At 39.6% G+C, this 19,431-nt stretch overlaps 1 protein-coding gene across 1 annotated transcript in view; it reads left to right on the top strand.

The window, feature by feature from the left end:
* CNTN3 (contactin 3) overlaps positions 1–19,431 on the top strand; it is a 120,294-nt gene that overhangs the window by 66,193 nt on the left and 34,670 nt on the right. The window contains exons 6-8 of the mRNA XM_063164345.1: positions 13,699–13,902; positions 15,957–16,059; positions 17,015–17,199. Of these exons, the coding sequence (XP_063020415.1) occupies positions 13,699–13,902; positions 15,957–16,059; positions 17,015–17,199 (492 nt within the window). The remainder of the gene's footprint in view (positions 1–13,698; positions 13,903–15,956; positions 16,060–17,014; positions 17,200–19,431) is intronic.

The raw sequence follows: 19,431 nt of genomic DNA, 5'->3' as shown, positions 1-19,431 counted from the left end.
GCTGGGCAGCATCCCTGGAGTGCTAAAAATCGGAATTATAATGAAATCTGAGTTCTGAGTGAAAGCAGAGAGAAAGAAACCAAAAACAAAGGAGGGGGGAGGGAAGTATTTAGGAGGATTTACTTTTATCTCGTTCCCAGTAATTTCTGTGCACTTAATGTGTCTGGTTTTTATGGGATTTCTTGTAATTAATGGAGTATCTTCTGGAGTTGCATTCTGCCCAATTTCACAATTGCTGAGCCTCAGTGAATCCAGTTTTCCCCGTGAGCAGAGAATTGCAGGTTGTCTTGAGCAGTGCCTGAGTTCTTGCAATCAAGACATTCTGTGGTGGGGTGGAATGATGCTGCGTAATTTAAACCACTGCTGCACTCAGGGGGTGAGAAAAGTGGATATATGGATTCTTGGTGGACCAAAAGTTGCAAGTGCATTTCTTCCCTCATTCTGCATCTTCAGGCTCTGACTAATTGCTATTGAGCCTCCAGTAATATCTGGCAGGAACTGGTTTTATTGTTTTTAATTGATAGGGTGTGTCATTATTGAAGGGCTGTGATGTTAAACATTGGATCTGATTGCAAAGATGAGGTGATAAAAGCTAGACATTATATTCAATAATATAGGTGTTGTGGCCTCATAAATTTGGCAGAGTCCAAGCAGACACAGCCATAAAGTGGCAATTTTACAACTGTCTGAGCTTGCAGAATTTTTCCCCCTCTAAACTGATACATACCCTTAAATCATCTTTATAGCCTTGCAGCAGCTTTGTCTTTCAGCAGCTGAGGAAATGGGTCATTCTCCCAGCTATCTATAAGAATTAAAATGATGAAATTTCCCTCCCAGATGCAGCCCCAGGGCTGAACTGGCCCAGCTGTTCCTGCAGCTGTGTCCTGCGTGTGGGTTCGCACCCAGAGGTGATGGCCAAGCTGAGGCAGCGCTGCCTGGCTCTGGCAGGGTTTCAGTTTGAGGTGTGGAGCAGGAGGTGATGCCAGACGTGCTCCTGGTGCTGGGAACAGTGGCTGGGAGAGGTGAGAATTCCCCCTGCACTCAGCAGATGGGAGATGGTTGACACCCCCACACTAATTGTGGTGTTCGTGCAAAAACAGAGCCGAGCTCTCCCAGAGTTACCAAATGGCATTGAGAACTGGCACCAGAATTATTTCAAATCCTTGAATCTGTCTGGGAGTTGGAGGATTAAATGTTCAAGTTTTCAGGAGATGTGGAGCAAGGTGAAAAAATCCTTTCTTCACTGAAATAAAGCTGTAGCAAGGGGACACAGAACACCCCTGCAGGGTGGGATGCAGGGCAGGAAACCTGGGATAAAACATCCGGCCAGGAAGCAGAAGTGGTTTGTTAGCAAGAGCAGGGATGGTTTAGGACCAGCTGACCTGGCCTCAGGGATGTTCAGCCCTTTCCAGATCACTGATCTGACTCTTTTTTTTTTTTACTTGGAGTCTGTATTTATTGCGCTGAGCTATCAAATAATTCCAGACAATGCTAATTCTAAAAACGTGCTCCACCAGCTTGTTTCCTCTCCCCCTGTAGCCCCCAAAATACTCTGCTTTTGTTTTCTGGTGTGTTGTGCAGTTTCTAAGATCTTGCTAACTTAATTGCACTTATTTCTTGCATTCTCTGCAAAGAGTTTGCAAGAAGAGACTTGATTAAATAGTGATTATTCCTCCATGTACAGCATCCCAGTTACAATAGAAAGCAATGCTCATCCCCAAAGAAATGCCAGCTCATAGTATGGAAAAGGAAAATTGCTTCCCTTCTGCAATTTATCATATTTTTTTCCTTGCTTATCTTAGGCACAGATATTTACATAAGTCATATGAATGTCCCTTTTCAATGGGGAGCAAATTATTCCTGCAGTGAGCAGTGGTTTTGTCCTTTTGAGTGTGCAGTTCCAGCTCCTCTGGGCTGTGGACGTCCAGCATGAAACCAACAATGAAACTCCATTTACGAACCACAAATCACTTTCTTTTAAGTTACCACATTTCCCCTTTCTGGAAATTCATTAAAATTCCCTTTTTTAGCAGTCTTGTTTGGGATTCACTGAGTGGAAGATTTGGTAAATGACTGGATTTGAGTGTGAAGGCTTTTTCCCCCAAATATTTTTCTGATCCAGACTGGTTTTATATTAAATACCCCAAGTTGTCTCATAATTGAGCAGTGATGTTTGGATAATTAAGATGGTCATCTGTCATCGTTCTGCATGGCCGTACTTCTGGATCTTTGAATGCTGTTGCAGGGAACCTGTTAAAATACCCTTTTTTTGCCACCAAAAATCAGCAATTCATCTCACCCACATGCTCCAAAGGTAAAATAATGTCAAAATTGGATTTATGTATTTCTCCTGCTACTTTTCCAGTTGTTACAGCCTTTAAATTGCACTGAAATCTCTACAGCTATTTTGACTTATTACTGTGTTACTGTGATGTCTTTAATGGTTTTAAAGGGCTGCCAATCCAACAAACCTCTCAATATCCCAAACCTAATGTTGGACACAGTTAATGTGCAGCTGGTTAAAAAACATTCATGTGATGCTAATTTTTGCCCATTCTGCCAAGAATGGGGAAAGCTAGACATATGGAGATCTAAAAATGATTTTTCTCTGCTACTGATTTTGTTCCAGAATTGGTATCTAACGAGTGACAAAGCCCTCAGTAAAGCAAATCTGAGTTCCTGTAGGGTTTTACCTCCTGTTACTACTGAACTGTATTGTGATTATTGTGTAGCTCCTCTTCAGCTGTTATTTCTGTTCTTGTGTATTGTGATTTATATTTGTTTAGTACAGTCAGTTTTCCTCAGGTGACATTGATTTTGGATTTATGAGGTGTTTCTGCTCTTTGAGAGAAGAGCAGGCAATGAGGCATGGTCCTTTTGTGTTGTCTGGGGTGGCTTAAAGCTGCTTTATACACAGAGAAAAAGATGATTTTTAATGGAAGAAGTGAAGATTTGCTTGATAGTTATTTGAACATTTCAACAAATTTTGGTTTGCCTGGAAAAACTCAACATTAGTTTTACATTGGTGTACATCCTGCTGCAGTATTCCCATGGGGAATGGGACCATAACCCAAGAAATAAATTAATTAATTTTTTCTCAAAAACCAAAATGCAGGAAATTAAATAAATAGCAAGAATTTTGTGGAACTGTTGCTTGGAAGTTGCAAGGAAATTCTGCTTTTTTCCCAATGAGCTTTGTGTGCTCTGTGTTCCTGTTTCATGCAGTGTGGCAGGGATGTTCCTGCATGGATCAAGCAGCCAGGATTTGTCCTCCCTCTTCATGTAACTCCCTGATAAATGTGGGTTTAATCCATAAATGAGGCAGGATTTGAAGGTCAGGGATCAATTCAGCTCACAGCATATTGTGTCAGAGTTGTGACATGCTGATAGGAAATAATATTAGATCATGGAAAAATAGATCCCAATTTATTGCTCAGTGTTTGCTGTGACAAATCCTTCACTGAATAATGTCATGTCTGTTCCAAATGAGTGTTTAGACTTGCAAATTTTTGCTCGTGTCTCTTGTATTGCCATTTGGAGACCTGCAAGTTCCAGCAGGGCTCTGCGTCATGAATAACATGGCATGGAAAGAGTCTCAGATGCCAGAAATATTTGGATGCTCTGATTGCTTCTCTTCTGCAACTCTTGAATAGCAACATGCTATTTTTTTAGGGAATTTTAAGTTGAATCAGTTATACGTATTTGACTTTGGAAATGTTTTATTCCTTTAAAACAAAGTGAAGTTAAACAGGTGCAACTCCAGAATAGGATTTCTTTCCTACTGCACTGCCACAGACATATTTTATGAAAAATCCTTTCCCTAGGATCTTTTCTCCTGAGAAGCTGAGAAGCTTCAGCTTCTCCATGTTTTGCTGCTTTGGAGTGCGATTTGGAGAATTGTTTACCCAGCATGTGAAATTGTTTTTACTTGATGACCAGTGGCAGCCACTTGTGTCGAGGCTGTGAGCAGTCACAAGATTTTATTATCATTCTTTTCTATCCCTTGCTAGCCTTCTGATGAAATCCCTTCTTCTATTCTTTAGTATAGTTTTAATATATCATTTTCTTTTAATATAATGTATATCATAAAATAATAAATCAGCCTTCTAGAACATGGAGTCAGATCCTCGTCTCTTCCCTCGTCCTGGGACCCCTGTGAGCACCGCCACAGTGCACAGCAGGTTTTGGGTTGGAAGAGACCTTAAAGATGGGATTCCACCCCATGGGCAGGGACACCTCCCACTGTCCCAGGAGTCCCCAAACCCCACTGCCAGCCTGGCCTTGGGCACTGCCAGGGATGCAGGGGCAGCCCCAGCTGCTCTGGGCACCTGTGCCAGGGAGCAATTCCCAGTATCCCATCTGAACTCCCCTTTCCCCATCCTGTTTTGCACCTTTGCTCCTGCTGCCGTTGCAGGCTGTGGATGACACACGCCTGGGCATCAGGAATAAATCACACTTGGAAAGGTTCTTGCACAAAAATGCATTTTGAGGAGAGTGGTACCTTGCATATTGTAAGAGCATTGGCCTTGGAAATGGCTCCACAGTGTTCCTGTGCTGTTTCAATCTGCCAAGGAGAAATGGCATTTTTATTTAAAAACATATTTTTCAATAGTCCTGCTGGTGTCATCATCATCATCTGCACAAATTTCAGCTGACAGTTTGAAATCAAATGGTACCTGAGAGACACTTATGTTTGTCCATATGAGGGGAAATAATACATGTTCACAGCTGGATCTTCCACTGATTTCTACCTGCCAGAGCATTATTTTCACCACCAGTACCAAACCAGTGCTGCAGAGACAGTCTGCTGTGCACTTTGTCAAATGCAGTCATTCTGAAGCTCTTTTTTCTTTTGATAAACCTGTTTTCCAGGCTGAGGTAATCCAGGCTGAAATTGTTACATATTACTTATAAATTTTAAATTAACGTATATTTTTACAGATTTATTATTATTAATAATATATATTTATATATTCTTGCACCATCTTCATTTGCTTTATAAGTATATAGGCATAGATAAGCTGACAGAGAGACAATCCAGGCTGAAAATAGTACATCTTATTGATAAATTATAAATTAATTAATATATATTTTAATAGATTTATTATTATTAGAAATATTAAATATTATAATTAGTTTATATATTTATGCACCATCTTCAGTTGCTTTATAGTGCATGTTTTTAAGCTGACAGAGAGGTAATCCAGGTTGAAATTATTATATCTTATTTATAAATTATAAACGAATTAATAGATATTTTAATAGATTTATTATTATTATAAGTATTATACTATTATAATTATTATATATATTTATATATTTACGCACCATCTTCAATTGCTTTATCGTGCATGTTTTTAAGCTGACAGAGAGGTGGATAAACAGCCCTAGAAGCTTTTAGCAATTTCTTACCCCAAAATCTTACAGAACTCTTGAACTCCACATTCATTTGTGGAATATCTCTTGGAAGAACGGAGGGATGGAAAGAAAAAGGCAGAAGTTGATTAGGAGGAACCAAATTGCAAGAAAAAAATTCAGGTTGAACCTTTTTACTTACTCAGTCCCAGGTATCTCAGTTATGCCTTGGGGGAAAAAGGAGAAAATTGGAGACAATAACTGCATTTCACTCCTCCACCAAGTTTATTTTTATCCCTAAATTGTGACTGTGGGGTGTTTCTCTTCCAGCTCTTTATTATCTTCTCTAGTAAAATATTTGGGTTTTTCTTTGCAAACAGGGTAATTGATTAGGAGGAGGCAGGAGGGAGGTGGCTGCAGTCCCAGCACTCAGAACAAGAGTGCTGAAAGGAATTTTTGTTTTTCACAAGGATTTTATCAAGTACCTTCTCCTAAAAGAGTGCAAGAGTACCAAATGAAAGTGTCACTAAGTACTGCTTCCACATATAAATATTGGTGCTTTACTTTGAAAATTGACTCCTGGGTTATTTCCATTCGTTTGCCTTGGTTTATGTCCCTAATATTTAACATTCACAAGAAATCAGATTTATTTTAGTTCCGCAATAAACCAAGCGATCGCCTTTTTTATCCTCAAAATCATTACAGGCAGGAAGCAATTTTAAAATACTTCCAGCTATTGAAAAAGCACAACAGAGTTCTGGAAACGCTCTCAGCAATTAAATGTAAAGTTCTAGGGAGGTGATTAAAGGAACGGTTTGTCACTTGGAATGGATGTGGCTGATGGGGATGCATTTACATATTGCTTCCTAAAGCATTTTCTTACTCCTGTGCCGCCTCCAGAGTGGGAGCAGCGTGCTCAGAGCCAGGGCTCTCTCCTGCACTGGCACAGCCCGGCTGGAGCAATCAGTGCAGAAATGCGATGGGGAGGAACCAATCCATCCCCTGCACAGCTCCAGGGGAAGCACAATTGGGATTCTTGTTCAGCCCTGGGAGCCCAGAGCAGCAGAGCTGTTCTGTCAGGCTCTCATTGGCATCTGGGCTGCCCTGGGAGCGCCCAGGGGTGTTCCAGTGCCAGCTCAGGGGCACTGGGGATGCTAAACCATGGGCAGGATCCTGGATGATGGTCCCTGGGCAGCAGGGCCACGTGCTCAGCCCTTCCCAAGGGAATCTGTGCTGGTTTGGGGGTTCCCCAGGAAATGAGAATCTGACTCCATGTTCTTAGAAGGCTAATTTATTATATGATATGATGTATGATATGAGATATGATATTAATTATATTCTATTAAATGCTATACTAAACTATACTAAAGAATAGAAAAAGGATACAGACAGAATTTGTGGGGAGGAAAGATGAATCTGACTCCATGTTCTCAGAAGGCTAATTTATTTATATTATATTATATTATATTATATTATATTATATTATATTATATTATATTATATTATATTATATTATATTATATTATATTATATTATATTATATTATATTATATTACATTATATTACATTATATTACATTATATTACATTATATTCGCTATACTAAACTGTACTAAAGAATAGAAAAAGGATAATTACAGAAGGCTGCAAAGAATGATAATGAAAACTCGTTACTCCTTCCAGAGTCCCAGCACAGCTGGACAGCGATTGGTCATTAAGTCAAAACAATTCACATGGAACCAATCAAACATTCACCTGTTGGATGAACAGTCTCCAAACCACATTTCAAAGCAGCAAAACACAGGAGAAGCCAATGAGATAATTACTGTTTTAATTTCTCTGTGAGGCTTCTCAGCTTCCCAAGAGAAGAAATCCTGGTGAAGGGACTTTTCAGAAAACGTGACAGTGACAGGAATCTTTGGGGTGGGACTGACCAGCAGGGGGTTGGTGCTAATGAAGAAATCAGCTGCCACTCTGGAGCATCTGTGTTCCCAAGGATGAGCTGGGAAATGTTGGTGCTTTAATTACAGTGGTGAGCCTTGCTTGTGATGCTGCTTGGGATGATTTAGAATTATTGTTGTTATTATTATTATTATCCAGGAATTATTTAGTGGCTTCAGCCACCTTCAGTGGCTGTGTGACATCCCTGTGGCAGCTGAGCACAGGTGACACATCGTTGTGTGCAGTCACCTCTCCTGTGGCCGTGCTCTAGGCTGGGGGACAGCACAAAAAAGTACAATTCAGTATTTTCAAAGAATTACATCTGTTTTTGCATCAAACTAAAGCTCCTTCCAAAATCAAAGCAGCAAGTGGACTCTTACCCTGTTTTGTTTAAAAATGAAAATCGGGTTTTAGCCTGAAGTAGGAACCTTGCAGCTTCAGCTGAAACATTTCAATATTCCCATTTAATGAGTAGATTGGAATTGCAGGATATTGTGTGTGTTTGTGTCTCAGTGCTCTCATTGTGCTGGGCTGTTCCATACACACAAGTTGCATGCCTGATTACCTGCACAGCAGGCTGAAAATTGATCTGGTGTATTTTAGCTATGAAATAATTCAACTTTTATGCCAAAACAATGAATGTTATACATTAGTTTCAAATCAGAATGTTGCCATCATACTCTGGAACATAAAATTAATTTCTGGGGATACATTTAGCACTTTTGGTAGCTGGACTTGCATTCCCATCACACAGTTTGCATTTGGTATGAACAAAAATTCAGCCAGAAGAGTTCTCCTGCAGAGTTGAGGTGAAATCCCAGTGGCTGGGAAATCTCTGCACCTATTTTGAGCAGATCTCACTGTCTCACATCACTCCTGGAGGCCACAGGTCAAGCCCTGCCACACAGGTTTTGTAATTGTCATTATTTTTATATAGAGAACATGAGCAAAAAGTAAATACCAGCCCCATTTGTTCTCTGAAGTGTGACTGCAGCTGAAGTCTTTTTCATTATCAGTGATGGAACTACCTGAATGCCAGCAGCCCAGGATCCCCCTGGAAATGCAGCCTGAGCCTTGCCTTGGTTTTTTTCCCAGCTGCACACACCTAGGACAGTTTTTAATTTCTGAGCATTGAATATTTACCAGAATATACCTCAAACCCTTGAAATTATCTACAGTTGATCTCAAATAATATTCTAAACTGATTTTTCATTGCCGAGATGCTGCCATTTCTGACAGAGGCACTTTGTTGCATTTTAAGCTCCAGTTTATACTTATGTTATAGGAGCACGCAAACGCCTTGTCCTGTGCCTCCAGAGCAGGAGATTTTTATTTGGAAAGCAATTTTTAACGTTTGCCAGGAGAAATGAGGGAGATGTTACCTGGTTTGTGGCACAGGGAAGAGCAGCTGGAGGTGGGGCTGGCCAGGGGAGGATGGAGTGCTGAACTGAGTGCAGGAGAATTTGCCCAAGTGAGAAAGGGAAAGTATTAAGGAGAAGCTTGAATTAATTTATGTAAAATAAAACCAGTTATACCCCTGGGAGCACTGACATTCCATTATCCCAGTCCCACAGCAGTGTAATCCAAGGATTTGCCTGCAGAGAGGTGAGTGGGGACAGTTGCACCCCAGAGCATCCTCTGGGACCTTAATTGCACTTTTACCTCATTAATTAACTTCCTGCTTTTAGGTAATTTGTTTGCACTTTCCCAGAGGTTCCTGTGCAGACAGACTGCTGCAGCCATGGTGAGAAATGGACATTTTTGTGGGTGATTGTCCCAAAAATCCCACCCTGGATGCTCAGTGTGAGCTCCCAGACCTCCTCCCTTCTGAGTGAGGGATGCTCATCCACAAACTCCCTTTTCTGCCATTTCATCACACTTGTAGCTGAAATTGGGCCAAATTATGAACTAATTGGTTTCTGCCTTAATTAGGGAGTCTGTTATTATCCTCTCAAAATCAGTGTTACTTTTCCATCACTTTTCACCTAAGGTGTAGATCATTCCAAATAGCTGTTTGCTGCACATTTCCATGGTTTTAATTGCAGTTTCTGTCATTGCTAAATTCTGTCTGATTACTTTCTTGGAAACAGTTTTCCAGGAGCCACGTGCCATCCTGTGGGATGGGCAGAGAGCCATTGGGAGACACAAAATTCCAGGATATTTCAGCTTCTCCTGGTGTTTCTGCTACAGAATAGTGTAAAATCAGAACTGGAGAAATGCTGAAATAATTGGGATTTGGGTATTAATGATTGACATGAAACCTCTTTATGTTTTGGTGGTTGGTTTTTTTGTTTGTTTATGTTTCTGGATTTTTGGTGTGTTTTTTTTTAACCTTGAAGTATTGTTCCATCAGCTCCATGCCCCCCAAAATCAAGAATTTTCATTTCTTACCAGCTTTATTTCTGGAAACACCCACTTGGCTAATTCAAATCCAGTCAGTTTGGAACATTTTAAATCTGTTGCAGAAGAACATTGTTCACTTTCTTGTGGCTATTTTAGAAGTCTCAGTTCTGTGTGAATTATGGGGCTGGCAGGTAGCTATTAAGCAGTTTTATTGAAGTGATGGCCCAGAAGACAAGGAGCAAGAGCTGGCATTATTTATGCAAATAGTGGGTAGAATTAACTTTGTTAATTGTTCTTCTCCTTTTGATCATAGGTCTCTGTGCCTTTTTTTCCCCCAAAAATTTTGCTTTTCCAACTTCTGAATTTAATTACAGTTTGGGTTTTCCACCACTGCTGTTGTCACTTAAATTCTGTTTACAAGAAGTAAAATCACCCTGGTTCTGTAAACGATCTCCCAGTGAAGTGATTCAGTGTCATTCAGAAGAAATGTATAATTTCTTTAAGTTCTATATTTCTAAAATTCTTTAAATATTATTTAAAGCCATATTTTCAAAAGGATGTGCATAAACTTTAGCCTTGACTTTGAACATAGTTAAAAACCCATAAATGTGTGGGCTTTACCCCTTTATGTTCCTTTAGCAACAGTAATTTGGTGTTTTTTTAAGGTTCATAAATGGCAGGAAATGACCCTGGTAAACCCCAAAGGCCATGGTGATTTAATTGTTGAATTTTGTAAAGAATTCAGGTTTAAAAATGACAGGTAATTTTATAAGCATTTTTTTTAATTGAGCACTTAGGTGCACAAAAGGCCTGGAACAGTGTGAACATGCTGAGTGTGTTGGAAACTGCGCAGTAAATAATAATCAAATAATGCAAAATAAAGAGAGGCCGCCAACCAAGACGTAGTAAACAAATAAAAATTGAGTAATAACTGTAATTTCCAATACCTTATCCATGTATGGTTGCCAAATAAGGAAAAAATGCCTTGGAAAGCAAAGGCTCAGAACTCAGAGGAAGCCCAGGAGAGACATATTACTTCCATTTATAACAGAAAATCAACTGAAAACTTGTAATTGACAGAAAAGGAGTGAGTTTGTGTCCCTGGAGGTGCCCTAAGATCAGCAACAGGCAAATGGTGTAAACATAATAAATCACACTACAAGTTGTTTAATATGATTTTTTTTTTTTAATTTTGAAAAGTAAGAGTGCAATTTTGTAAAGGACAATAAATATAAAATGAGGTGGTGGGGCACAGGGCTAGAAATACCCCAGCCTTTTTTAAAGGAGTCAGTGAAAATAAGTGTTGAATGGGGAATTAGGTTTCCAGGGGTGTTTATTCATGGGTTGAAGGCCCCAATTAAACTGGAATCCACTTTGCATGGCTGCCATAATCCCAGTGATTGATTTCAGTGGGTTTATTCTTGACTTAACCCAATATCCTAGCAATGAAATGAAGCTGCTTCTTTTCCTGCTGCATCTCCAGATCTCCACGCTGTTGTGGACATCTTTCTTCTTTTTATTTTCTCCTATTTTTAAGCATGAAATAATGTTTTGAGCAAGGAAGCACAGGTGGTTCAATAAATAGCAGAAGCATTAAAGGCTGGTGTCACCCACAGCTGCCTTGTGGGTGTCTGGGTTTGGTGTGGAGGTGAAAATTGGCTTTTTTTGGTCCCTAACTTGGTGTTCAGCCCTGAGATCATTGTGTCCACCCAGCTCTTCTGCAGAAAGAATTCTCCTCTATTTTCTGCCTTTCCCGTTTAGAAAGACCCCACATTCCCTGCTCCCTCAGATCATGTAGTGCCCTTCAAACCCCTCAGATGTCCTCTCTTTTTTTCTTTATTTTTGAAATAATTTAATGCTTCCCACTGCACTAATTCCCCCGTTGTTTCATAACAAATCCTTGCTGCCTTCCTTTCCATAAATTAATTACACCTCTGAGTTCTGGAGGAAGGAATTGTGGTGAAAGCCATTGGTGATCCTGAGGTCCATGGAGGTGATGGTCTTGCAGGTCTTTTCCTCCTCATGGTTCTGGTTTTGGCAATAAATATTTATAATATTTATTTATTTATTTCTAATACTTATTTATTGATTTATTGATTTGTCCTATTCATTTATCTTCATTTATTTCTAATGTTTTTAAATTTGACAGAAGTTTAACTCCTGAGCCTGGTAAGCACAGGCCGCTGCTGCGGAATTATCGTAATGGAAAGCGGTTTAAATATTGATAGAAGAAAATTAAATGCAGGTTAATGATCAGCCATTTCATTTGATGCCTTTTCTGCATTAGGCAGCCCATAAATATCTTAATAATTTCATTTATTGAGTGGGGTTTTTTTTCCACCTGCACAGTTTTACCTTGTGTTGAATTGTCCTGCTGGCTTTGGCAGCCTGGGGAGGGGTTGAGGCCTCAGGTTGTGTCACCTTTACATTCCGTGGTGCACCCACATTTGTGCACCCTCAAATTAAAGCTGTGCCAGGAGGGGCTGATCTCCATTTCGTGGGGGCAGTGCCAGTGCTGCAGACACTGCAACACAGGAGAGGTCAATCAGGCTGTAATCATTGCTAATTAGCACCTCCAGAAGCTGTAATCCTTGTATAAGTGCCACGTGGGTGAAAAAAAAAAAAAATATTCCTTGCCTAGAACGCCATTAAAAATTTATTTTCCTTTGATCCTGTAGGAAATGAATGAGACAAACTCGTGGCCTGGCACAGGAAGGGGCTTTTGCCAATTAAAATTGGCCGCACAAGGCTCAGAGTGATGCTCAGGAAACAAAACAAATGCAGTGGATTTTTTTGCCAAATCTCTTCGTTTCTCTTTCGAGGTGTGGGTTTGTTTTTTTCCCTTTCACATAATCATAGTGAGTGGTAGGGAGGGCTACTTGGCCACAACACACAGAAATGTTTTTAATGGAGTTTTTTTATGGATTTTTGTATGAAAAAAATAGTTTTGCTGTGTGATGAGCCCTACTGGGAATTTAGGCTTCTTCTGACATCCTTATCACGTGGATTCTGCTGTCCTGTTTCTACCTGCTAATCATCTGGCTGAGCAGTTAAGTAGCTACTGAATGAATAATCTTTCCATTTTAGCAAAGTTTGCTCTCGCTTTTGCTGTCTGCTCCTATTTCTGTGCATATTAAATAAAAAAAAAAAAAAAGAAACTAAGGAGATTTAAGCAAACCTGCTAATATTCTGGATTTCTTTTGCCTTTTTTTTTCTTCTGCTGGAGGAGATGGTGAGAAAAAAATGGAGAGTTTTGCTACTTTCTGGTACTTTTTAAACTGTATTTTTCTCTGTCACTGGCTCTGTTTGTTACACAGTACAGTACTGTAAATTATGCAGTGCTGTCAAATATAGCAATAAAGCAGTCTTTGAAGGGAAAAAAGGTGGAAAAATCCTATCAAACACTTTTGCATGTGTGCTTTTCCCTATCCCAGAGATGGTGAAAAAAATGGGGGGTTTTGCTAGTTTCTGGTACTTCTTAAAATGTATTTTTCTCAGTCGTTGGCTGTTTGTTACACAGTACAGTACTGGAAATAATGTAGTGTGTTGTATTTGCAGGGATCCCCGTGGCGGGGAGGAATGATGAATCTGACTCCATGTTCTCAGAAGGCTAATTTATTATTTTATGATACTAGAATATATTAAAGAATACTATACTATACTATACTATACTAAACTATACTAAAGAATACAGAAAGGATACGTAGAGAATGCTAAAAGGATAATAATGAAAACTCCTGACTCTTTCCAGAGTCCTGACACAACTTGGCCTCAATTGGCCATTGAGTCAAAACAATTCACATGAAACTAATGAAACAATCTCCAAACACATTCCAAAGAAGCAAAACACAGGAGAAGCAAATGAGATAAGAATTGTTTTCCTTTTTCTCTGAGGCCTCTCAGCTTCCCAGCAGAAAAACCCTGGGCGAAGGGATTTTTCAGAGAACGGAATGCCACATCAGTGCTGTCGAGTATAGTAACAAAGTACTCTTTGAAGGGAAAAAAAAAAGTGGAAAAATCCTACCAAACCCCTCTTCTTGTGTTGTTTTTCCCCACCCAGACCTGTCGTTCGCCTGGATCTTCAACGAGTACCCGTCGTTCGTGCAGGAGGACAGCCGGCGCTTCGTGTCCCAGGAGACAGGGCACCTGTACATCGCCAAGGTGGAGCCCTCGGACGTGGGCAACTACAGCTGTGTGGTGACCAGCAGGGCCAGCAGGAGCCCCGTGCTGGGCTCCCCCACGCCCCTGGTGCTGCGCACGGACGGTACGGAACGGAATGGAATGGAATGGATGCCAGGGGACACACGCATGGTGTGATGGTGTTCATAGGGGGCCCAGGATGAGGGAAGAGATGAGGATCTGACTCCATGTTTCAGAAGGCTGATTTATTATTTTATTATATATGTTATATAATATATGTTATATAATATATGTTATATGATATATAATATATAATATATAATATATAATATATAATATATAATATATAATATATAATATATAATATATAATACGTAATATATAATACATAATATATAATACGTAATATATAATACATAATATATAATATATATTACATATTATATAATATATAATATGTAATATGTAATATATAATATGTAATATGTAATATAATTATATTATATATTATATTATTTGTTATTTTATTATATATATTGCATTAAAACTGTACTAAAAAGAATAGAAGAAAGGATTTCATCAGAATGTTAGCTAAGAATAGAAAAAAGAAGAGATTAATAACAAAAGCTTTGGTCTCAGACAGAGTCCAAGCCAGCTGTGATTGGCCATTAAGTAGCAACAACCACACGAGACCAATCACAGATGCACCTGTTGCATTCCACAGCAGCAGATAATCATTTTTTACATTTGGTTCCTGAGGCTTCTCATCTTCTCAGGAGGAAGAACCCTAAGGAAAGTATTTTTCAGAAAATATCATGGCTACAACACAGAATGAGCAGATGTCTGAGGCAAAAAAGGGCATTTATTTCTGGACCTCGGTATTTATAGAGTTTGAAAAGCAGTGACTGTGGATTGGAGGATGAAATTGCCACCTCTCCAACCACACTGGTCAAACCAGCAGTCCATTGTTGCCCTGATTAAGTTTTTCTGAGCCTTCTGATGTTGACATTCTTGTAACGAAGTTTCTCACACACTTTCTGTAAATAGTTAATTGTTTTGCATTCTTTTATGGAGGAGGAGAAATTTCATGGACTGTTGTCTAGTTCAATGTCATTGGAGAGGTGGCACTGTCACCCTCCAATCCACTGTCACTTTTGGAAATCTGTAAATTTGGAGTCAGATAATAAACTCCTTTTCTCTTCAGATTGAGAACAGCGGTGTGTGTCCTCATGTTATTTCATGTCCTATAGCAACAGTCCATCAGTTCTGTCCTCCTCCAGAAAGGAATGCAAAACAATCATTATTTACACTCCATTGCAAAAATGTAAACATCAGAAGGCTTGGAAGAACTTTAGAACAGGGCAACAGGGAGCTGCCAGGAGCCTGACTGCATTTGCAGCAACTCAGTTCCCAGAGTTTTTGGCTCTTGCACCGTAAATTCTCCTGTGTTGTTCTGTCATTGTCACCTTTGTAATAAAGGGTGACACCTTTGTAATGAAGGAATGGGACCACCATGGGGTTAAGAATGATTTATTGCTCAGATAAACATCAGTCTCAGAGGCTGAGAGGTTTTAGAGGAGCAAGAACTCGGCCATAGCTCAGAGAAGTCACAGGTTCTTTGTTACAAGGCAATATAGAACTTTCTAACCCAATGGACAGTTGCCACAGGGTTTATTTTGCTTTTCTTACCTATCACCTTTACTTACTTCTGCTGCATTGTGGATACTTTCATCTTATGGGCTACTATTACACATATGCTTCTATCATAACTTCTAAACTCTTAGTTTATTCCATACAACCCCACCCTTAGATTATAAAACCTTCACCATTTTATCAGTACAGTTTATCACTTGAGGCATATTCTCACCTACAACTATAGAAACAGAACTATATTATTTTTCTGCTTAATGTCTGTGTATATTTTTACATCAGTCCAAGCATCTCTCAAGGCTGCAGATCAAACCCTTCAGTGTCTGTGCAAGTTTCTGTATTTCAAATTCCCACGGTCCAAACTTGCTTCTGAGATAAACCCTGTTGCATCCTAACTCTGTCCCTGATATCACTGTGCTTCCCTTTATAAGCAGATAGTCAGAGAAATAATCTTGAATTGCAAGAGAGGGAAAGAAAACCCTTTGAAAACTGCCTTGAAAATTTGACCTTCTCAATTGTCTCACGCAGGTGTGATGGGGGAATACGAGCCCAAAATAGAAGTTCAGTTCCCTGAGACCCTGGCAGCAGCCAAAGGCTCCACTGTGAAGCTGGAGTGCTTTGCACTGGGAAAGTAAGTGTTCATCTTCACTGGAAGGTGAAGCACCTTTGGGTTCACCTGCACAAGAGCTGTGGGGCTCTGGGGTTTCCCTGATTTTGGTCATCACAGCTCCTGCCTTGAAATGAGAGAGCAGAGACTCATGAAGTGTATTTTGATTTTGTTTAGAATTAAGATGTGTATGTTGGCAGCACAGGAATTCACATTTCATTTTAAATTAATTTGAGTGCATACTCTGTGGTTTTGCATATGACCTTTGAGCTAAGTCTCTTTTCTTTGTGCAAGGAAATGGTGCTGAAGCCTGTGAGAATGTTGTCTGAATTTTCCCCTTAAATGTACTTGATGCTTTCATAATATTGTTCTTTCTTTATGGCCAAAATAAAGACGGAAATGCATTTCTCTTCTGAATGATGCTTCCCTCGCAGCTGATACCTTTTCTCTTTCACAGATGATCTGAGAATGCATTTGTGTTTCTGTAACTGTATTTATTTACCAGTGTGGGGTTTGTTTGCAGGCAGGTTGTCAGGTGCCCATGTTAGATTGATAACTTGATCACACACTGTTGCTTTGGCTCCCTGGAGAGGAGAGGGGAAGTTTGCAAATCAGAGCATTAAAGGCTGCTGGAGGATGGCAATTCCAAAAGACTTGCCTGGATTCTTCCTCTGTGGAAGCCTCTGGTAAATCCCACCCATCCTCTGGGGAGGCCACTGCTGATTTACAAGAAATGTTGCAATTATTGGGCATTCACAGAGTTATTCCTGACAAATTTGGGACCACAAATGCAGCGTAGGAATCAGCAGGCAATGCAAATCAGGTGCCTGAGTGTCTGACCATCTGTCATGTACAGTGTGGTTACTGCATTTAACACAGCCTGCAAGTCACTGCTGAATTTAGTTTGCTTTAAGTATCTCATTATGACAATCAAGGACTTTAAGCAAAACTGTTTAAAATCTCATTACTCTCTCTTTAGCCCCGTGCCTCAGATTAACTGGAGAAGAACTGACGGGCTGCCATTTCCAAGTAAAATAAAGCTGAGGAAATCCAATGGCATGATTGAAATCCCTAATTTCCAGCAGGAGGATGCAGGGCTCTATGAATGCATTACTGAAAACTCCAGGGGCAAAAACATTGCAAGAGGACGTCTCACTTACTATGGTAGGAAACCTCTGGTCTGTCTATCCCTCCTTTCTTTACTCAGGAAGCATAAACTGCTCTGGGGTACTCTGGAATTTCCACTTTCTGCAGTTCCATTGGGCATTTGGGCTTGAAAATCTGTGGCGTTTTAAGTGCTTGCAGAAAATGAGAATTTCTGCAGTAGTTTCTTGGTAAGGTCTCTAAGAAATGGCTTAAAAGCTCACAAGGATTGCAGAGAGTAAAGCAGAGTATGCTTCTGGTTGGTTTTTTCTCTGATGGAAACACTATTTTTTTTTAAGAACATTTCTTTTTGGTCCATTGGTGAAACCTTCAATTTTCAGTCAATTGGATTTATTTGGGGGATCATTTAGGCCTCCCATTTATGACAAGTACAAATTTTGTCTTGCTTTGTGAAAAGATTACTGATGGATATTCTCAATCCTGTGCTTTCAAAACAGCCAATTTTATTTTAAAATGAGTAAATAAATGGGAGGATATAATCCAGTATAGGAAATGAAATAATATGAAATTTTATAGCTGGAAAAAATGCAGTCTCTTGTGCATTTGAGGCTATAGAGTGAAATGAGTATCAGCAAAGCACACTGGTGGTGGTGCAAAGCGAGAGTGATTTGCAACAAAGTGGTAATTGACAATTTTTGTTAAAGCCAGATCTCAGCAAATATAATTTTCTTTACTTCAATGGCAATTTAAACAGTGATTCTGACTCTGCCTTGGAATGTTTCCCTCATGGAGGAATATTTGAGCAAGGAGATGGGTTTAGAGTTGGATAAAGGCGCAGAGCAGGTTCTTCACTGCCTCTCCATGGGGAGCAGCTGGCTGGTACAACACACATTTTGGTCCTTGAAGATTTTACTTTAAGGCACAATAGATTTTATAAGGAGGAAGGAAAATTTCTCTCCTTTCCAACTTGCAAGTTAATCTAAATGAATGAAGGCCCCGGTGTTGGAAATGTTCAGGGTCAGGTTGGGCAGGGGACTTGAAGCAGCACAAATTTTCCATGCACTGATTGTAATTATGACTTTTTGAGAAATCCTGTGGTTGACATAGGGCAGCAAATCCAAGCTGCTTCATCTGCCAGTGTCCTCTGCCGTGCCAAACTTGGCACTGTGCATTTGGTTCTATTAAGTGACCTTATTTATTTTTTGCTTGAAAGTTCCAGAGTTGGGGTTTGTTCATCATTTTGCCTCAACATTCCTATGGCAGTGTTAAATCAGGACAGTTGTGAGATACATTACTGTAAATAAGATATAAATTAGAGTAGATAAAAAATAGAGAAATCAGATATAAAGTAGAGTGGATTTGTTCATCAGTCCTTGTAATTCCAGCAGTGCCATTCCTGGGGTTCCTGCCCTGCTGCCCAAATTCTTCTTTGCTCATTAAAAGGCCACAGAGCTGAAATAAAGGATGTTGCTAATGAGCAAAAGCAACTCATCTGCAGTTCTGTAACAATGGAATCATTGTGAACCTTTTCAGTGCAAATCCAGACAGGGATTTGAACCCTCATACTCCAGTAGGAGTGGTTGCCCATGTTAGGAGCCATCCCTGATATGGATGTTTATCTTGAGAAGAATAATGAGAGCTGTAATGGCAGTAATGGCACTCCAACTGTTTCATTTCATTTGTTCTGCTTCATGGAACCCATTCTGCAGAATTAAATAGATTTAAGTAATCTTTCTTATTTTGGTGCTTGCTTTGTTGTTGCAGTTAGAATTCCAACAAGCCTGGATTCGGGATGAGAGCATTTATAACTTCTCTTGATAATTCAAAGTTTTATAACTGAAGATAATGTCTTCTGATGGGTTGCCACCTCATCTGGTGCCAAAGCCCAGAAATCTGTCTGGTGAGGAAATCCAACCACATCCCAGTCAGCCTTCCAATAAAATATCAATATTTAAGGAAGTTGTTCTAAAAGCAGATGAGGATTTGGGGGAAACTAATGCAATAAACTGAAGACACAGAGTAAAAAATCACCCATCTGCCAGAAATACCAATGCTGTCAAAAATCCACAAATCTGCTGTTTTTAGGGAATGGTGGCTGCTGTTAGAACTTTTAGAAGTTTAAGGCAAGTCTGCTTATCAAACATGGAAAAATATAAACATTACAAAAGCACAAATGTCTTTTTATTTCAATAGTGACAACATTCATTTTCCTCTGGGCAGAACAAAGCACATTTCTGCCTGACCCCAAAAGAAATCAGTATGAGAAGTATTGGGGTTAATGTTTTGCAAGTT

The sequence above is a fragment of the Melospiza melodia genome, chromosome 10 (assembly GCF_035770615.1).
Source record: "Melospiza melodia melodia isolate bMelMel2 chromosome 10, bMelMel2.pri, whole genome shotgun sequence".
Taxonomy (NCBI): Eukaryota; Metazoa; Chordata; class Aves; order Passeriformes; family Passerellidae; genus Melospiza; species Melospiza melodia.
This window is presented reverse-complemented; position numbering and strand designations above follow the sequence as displayed.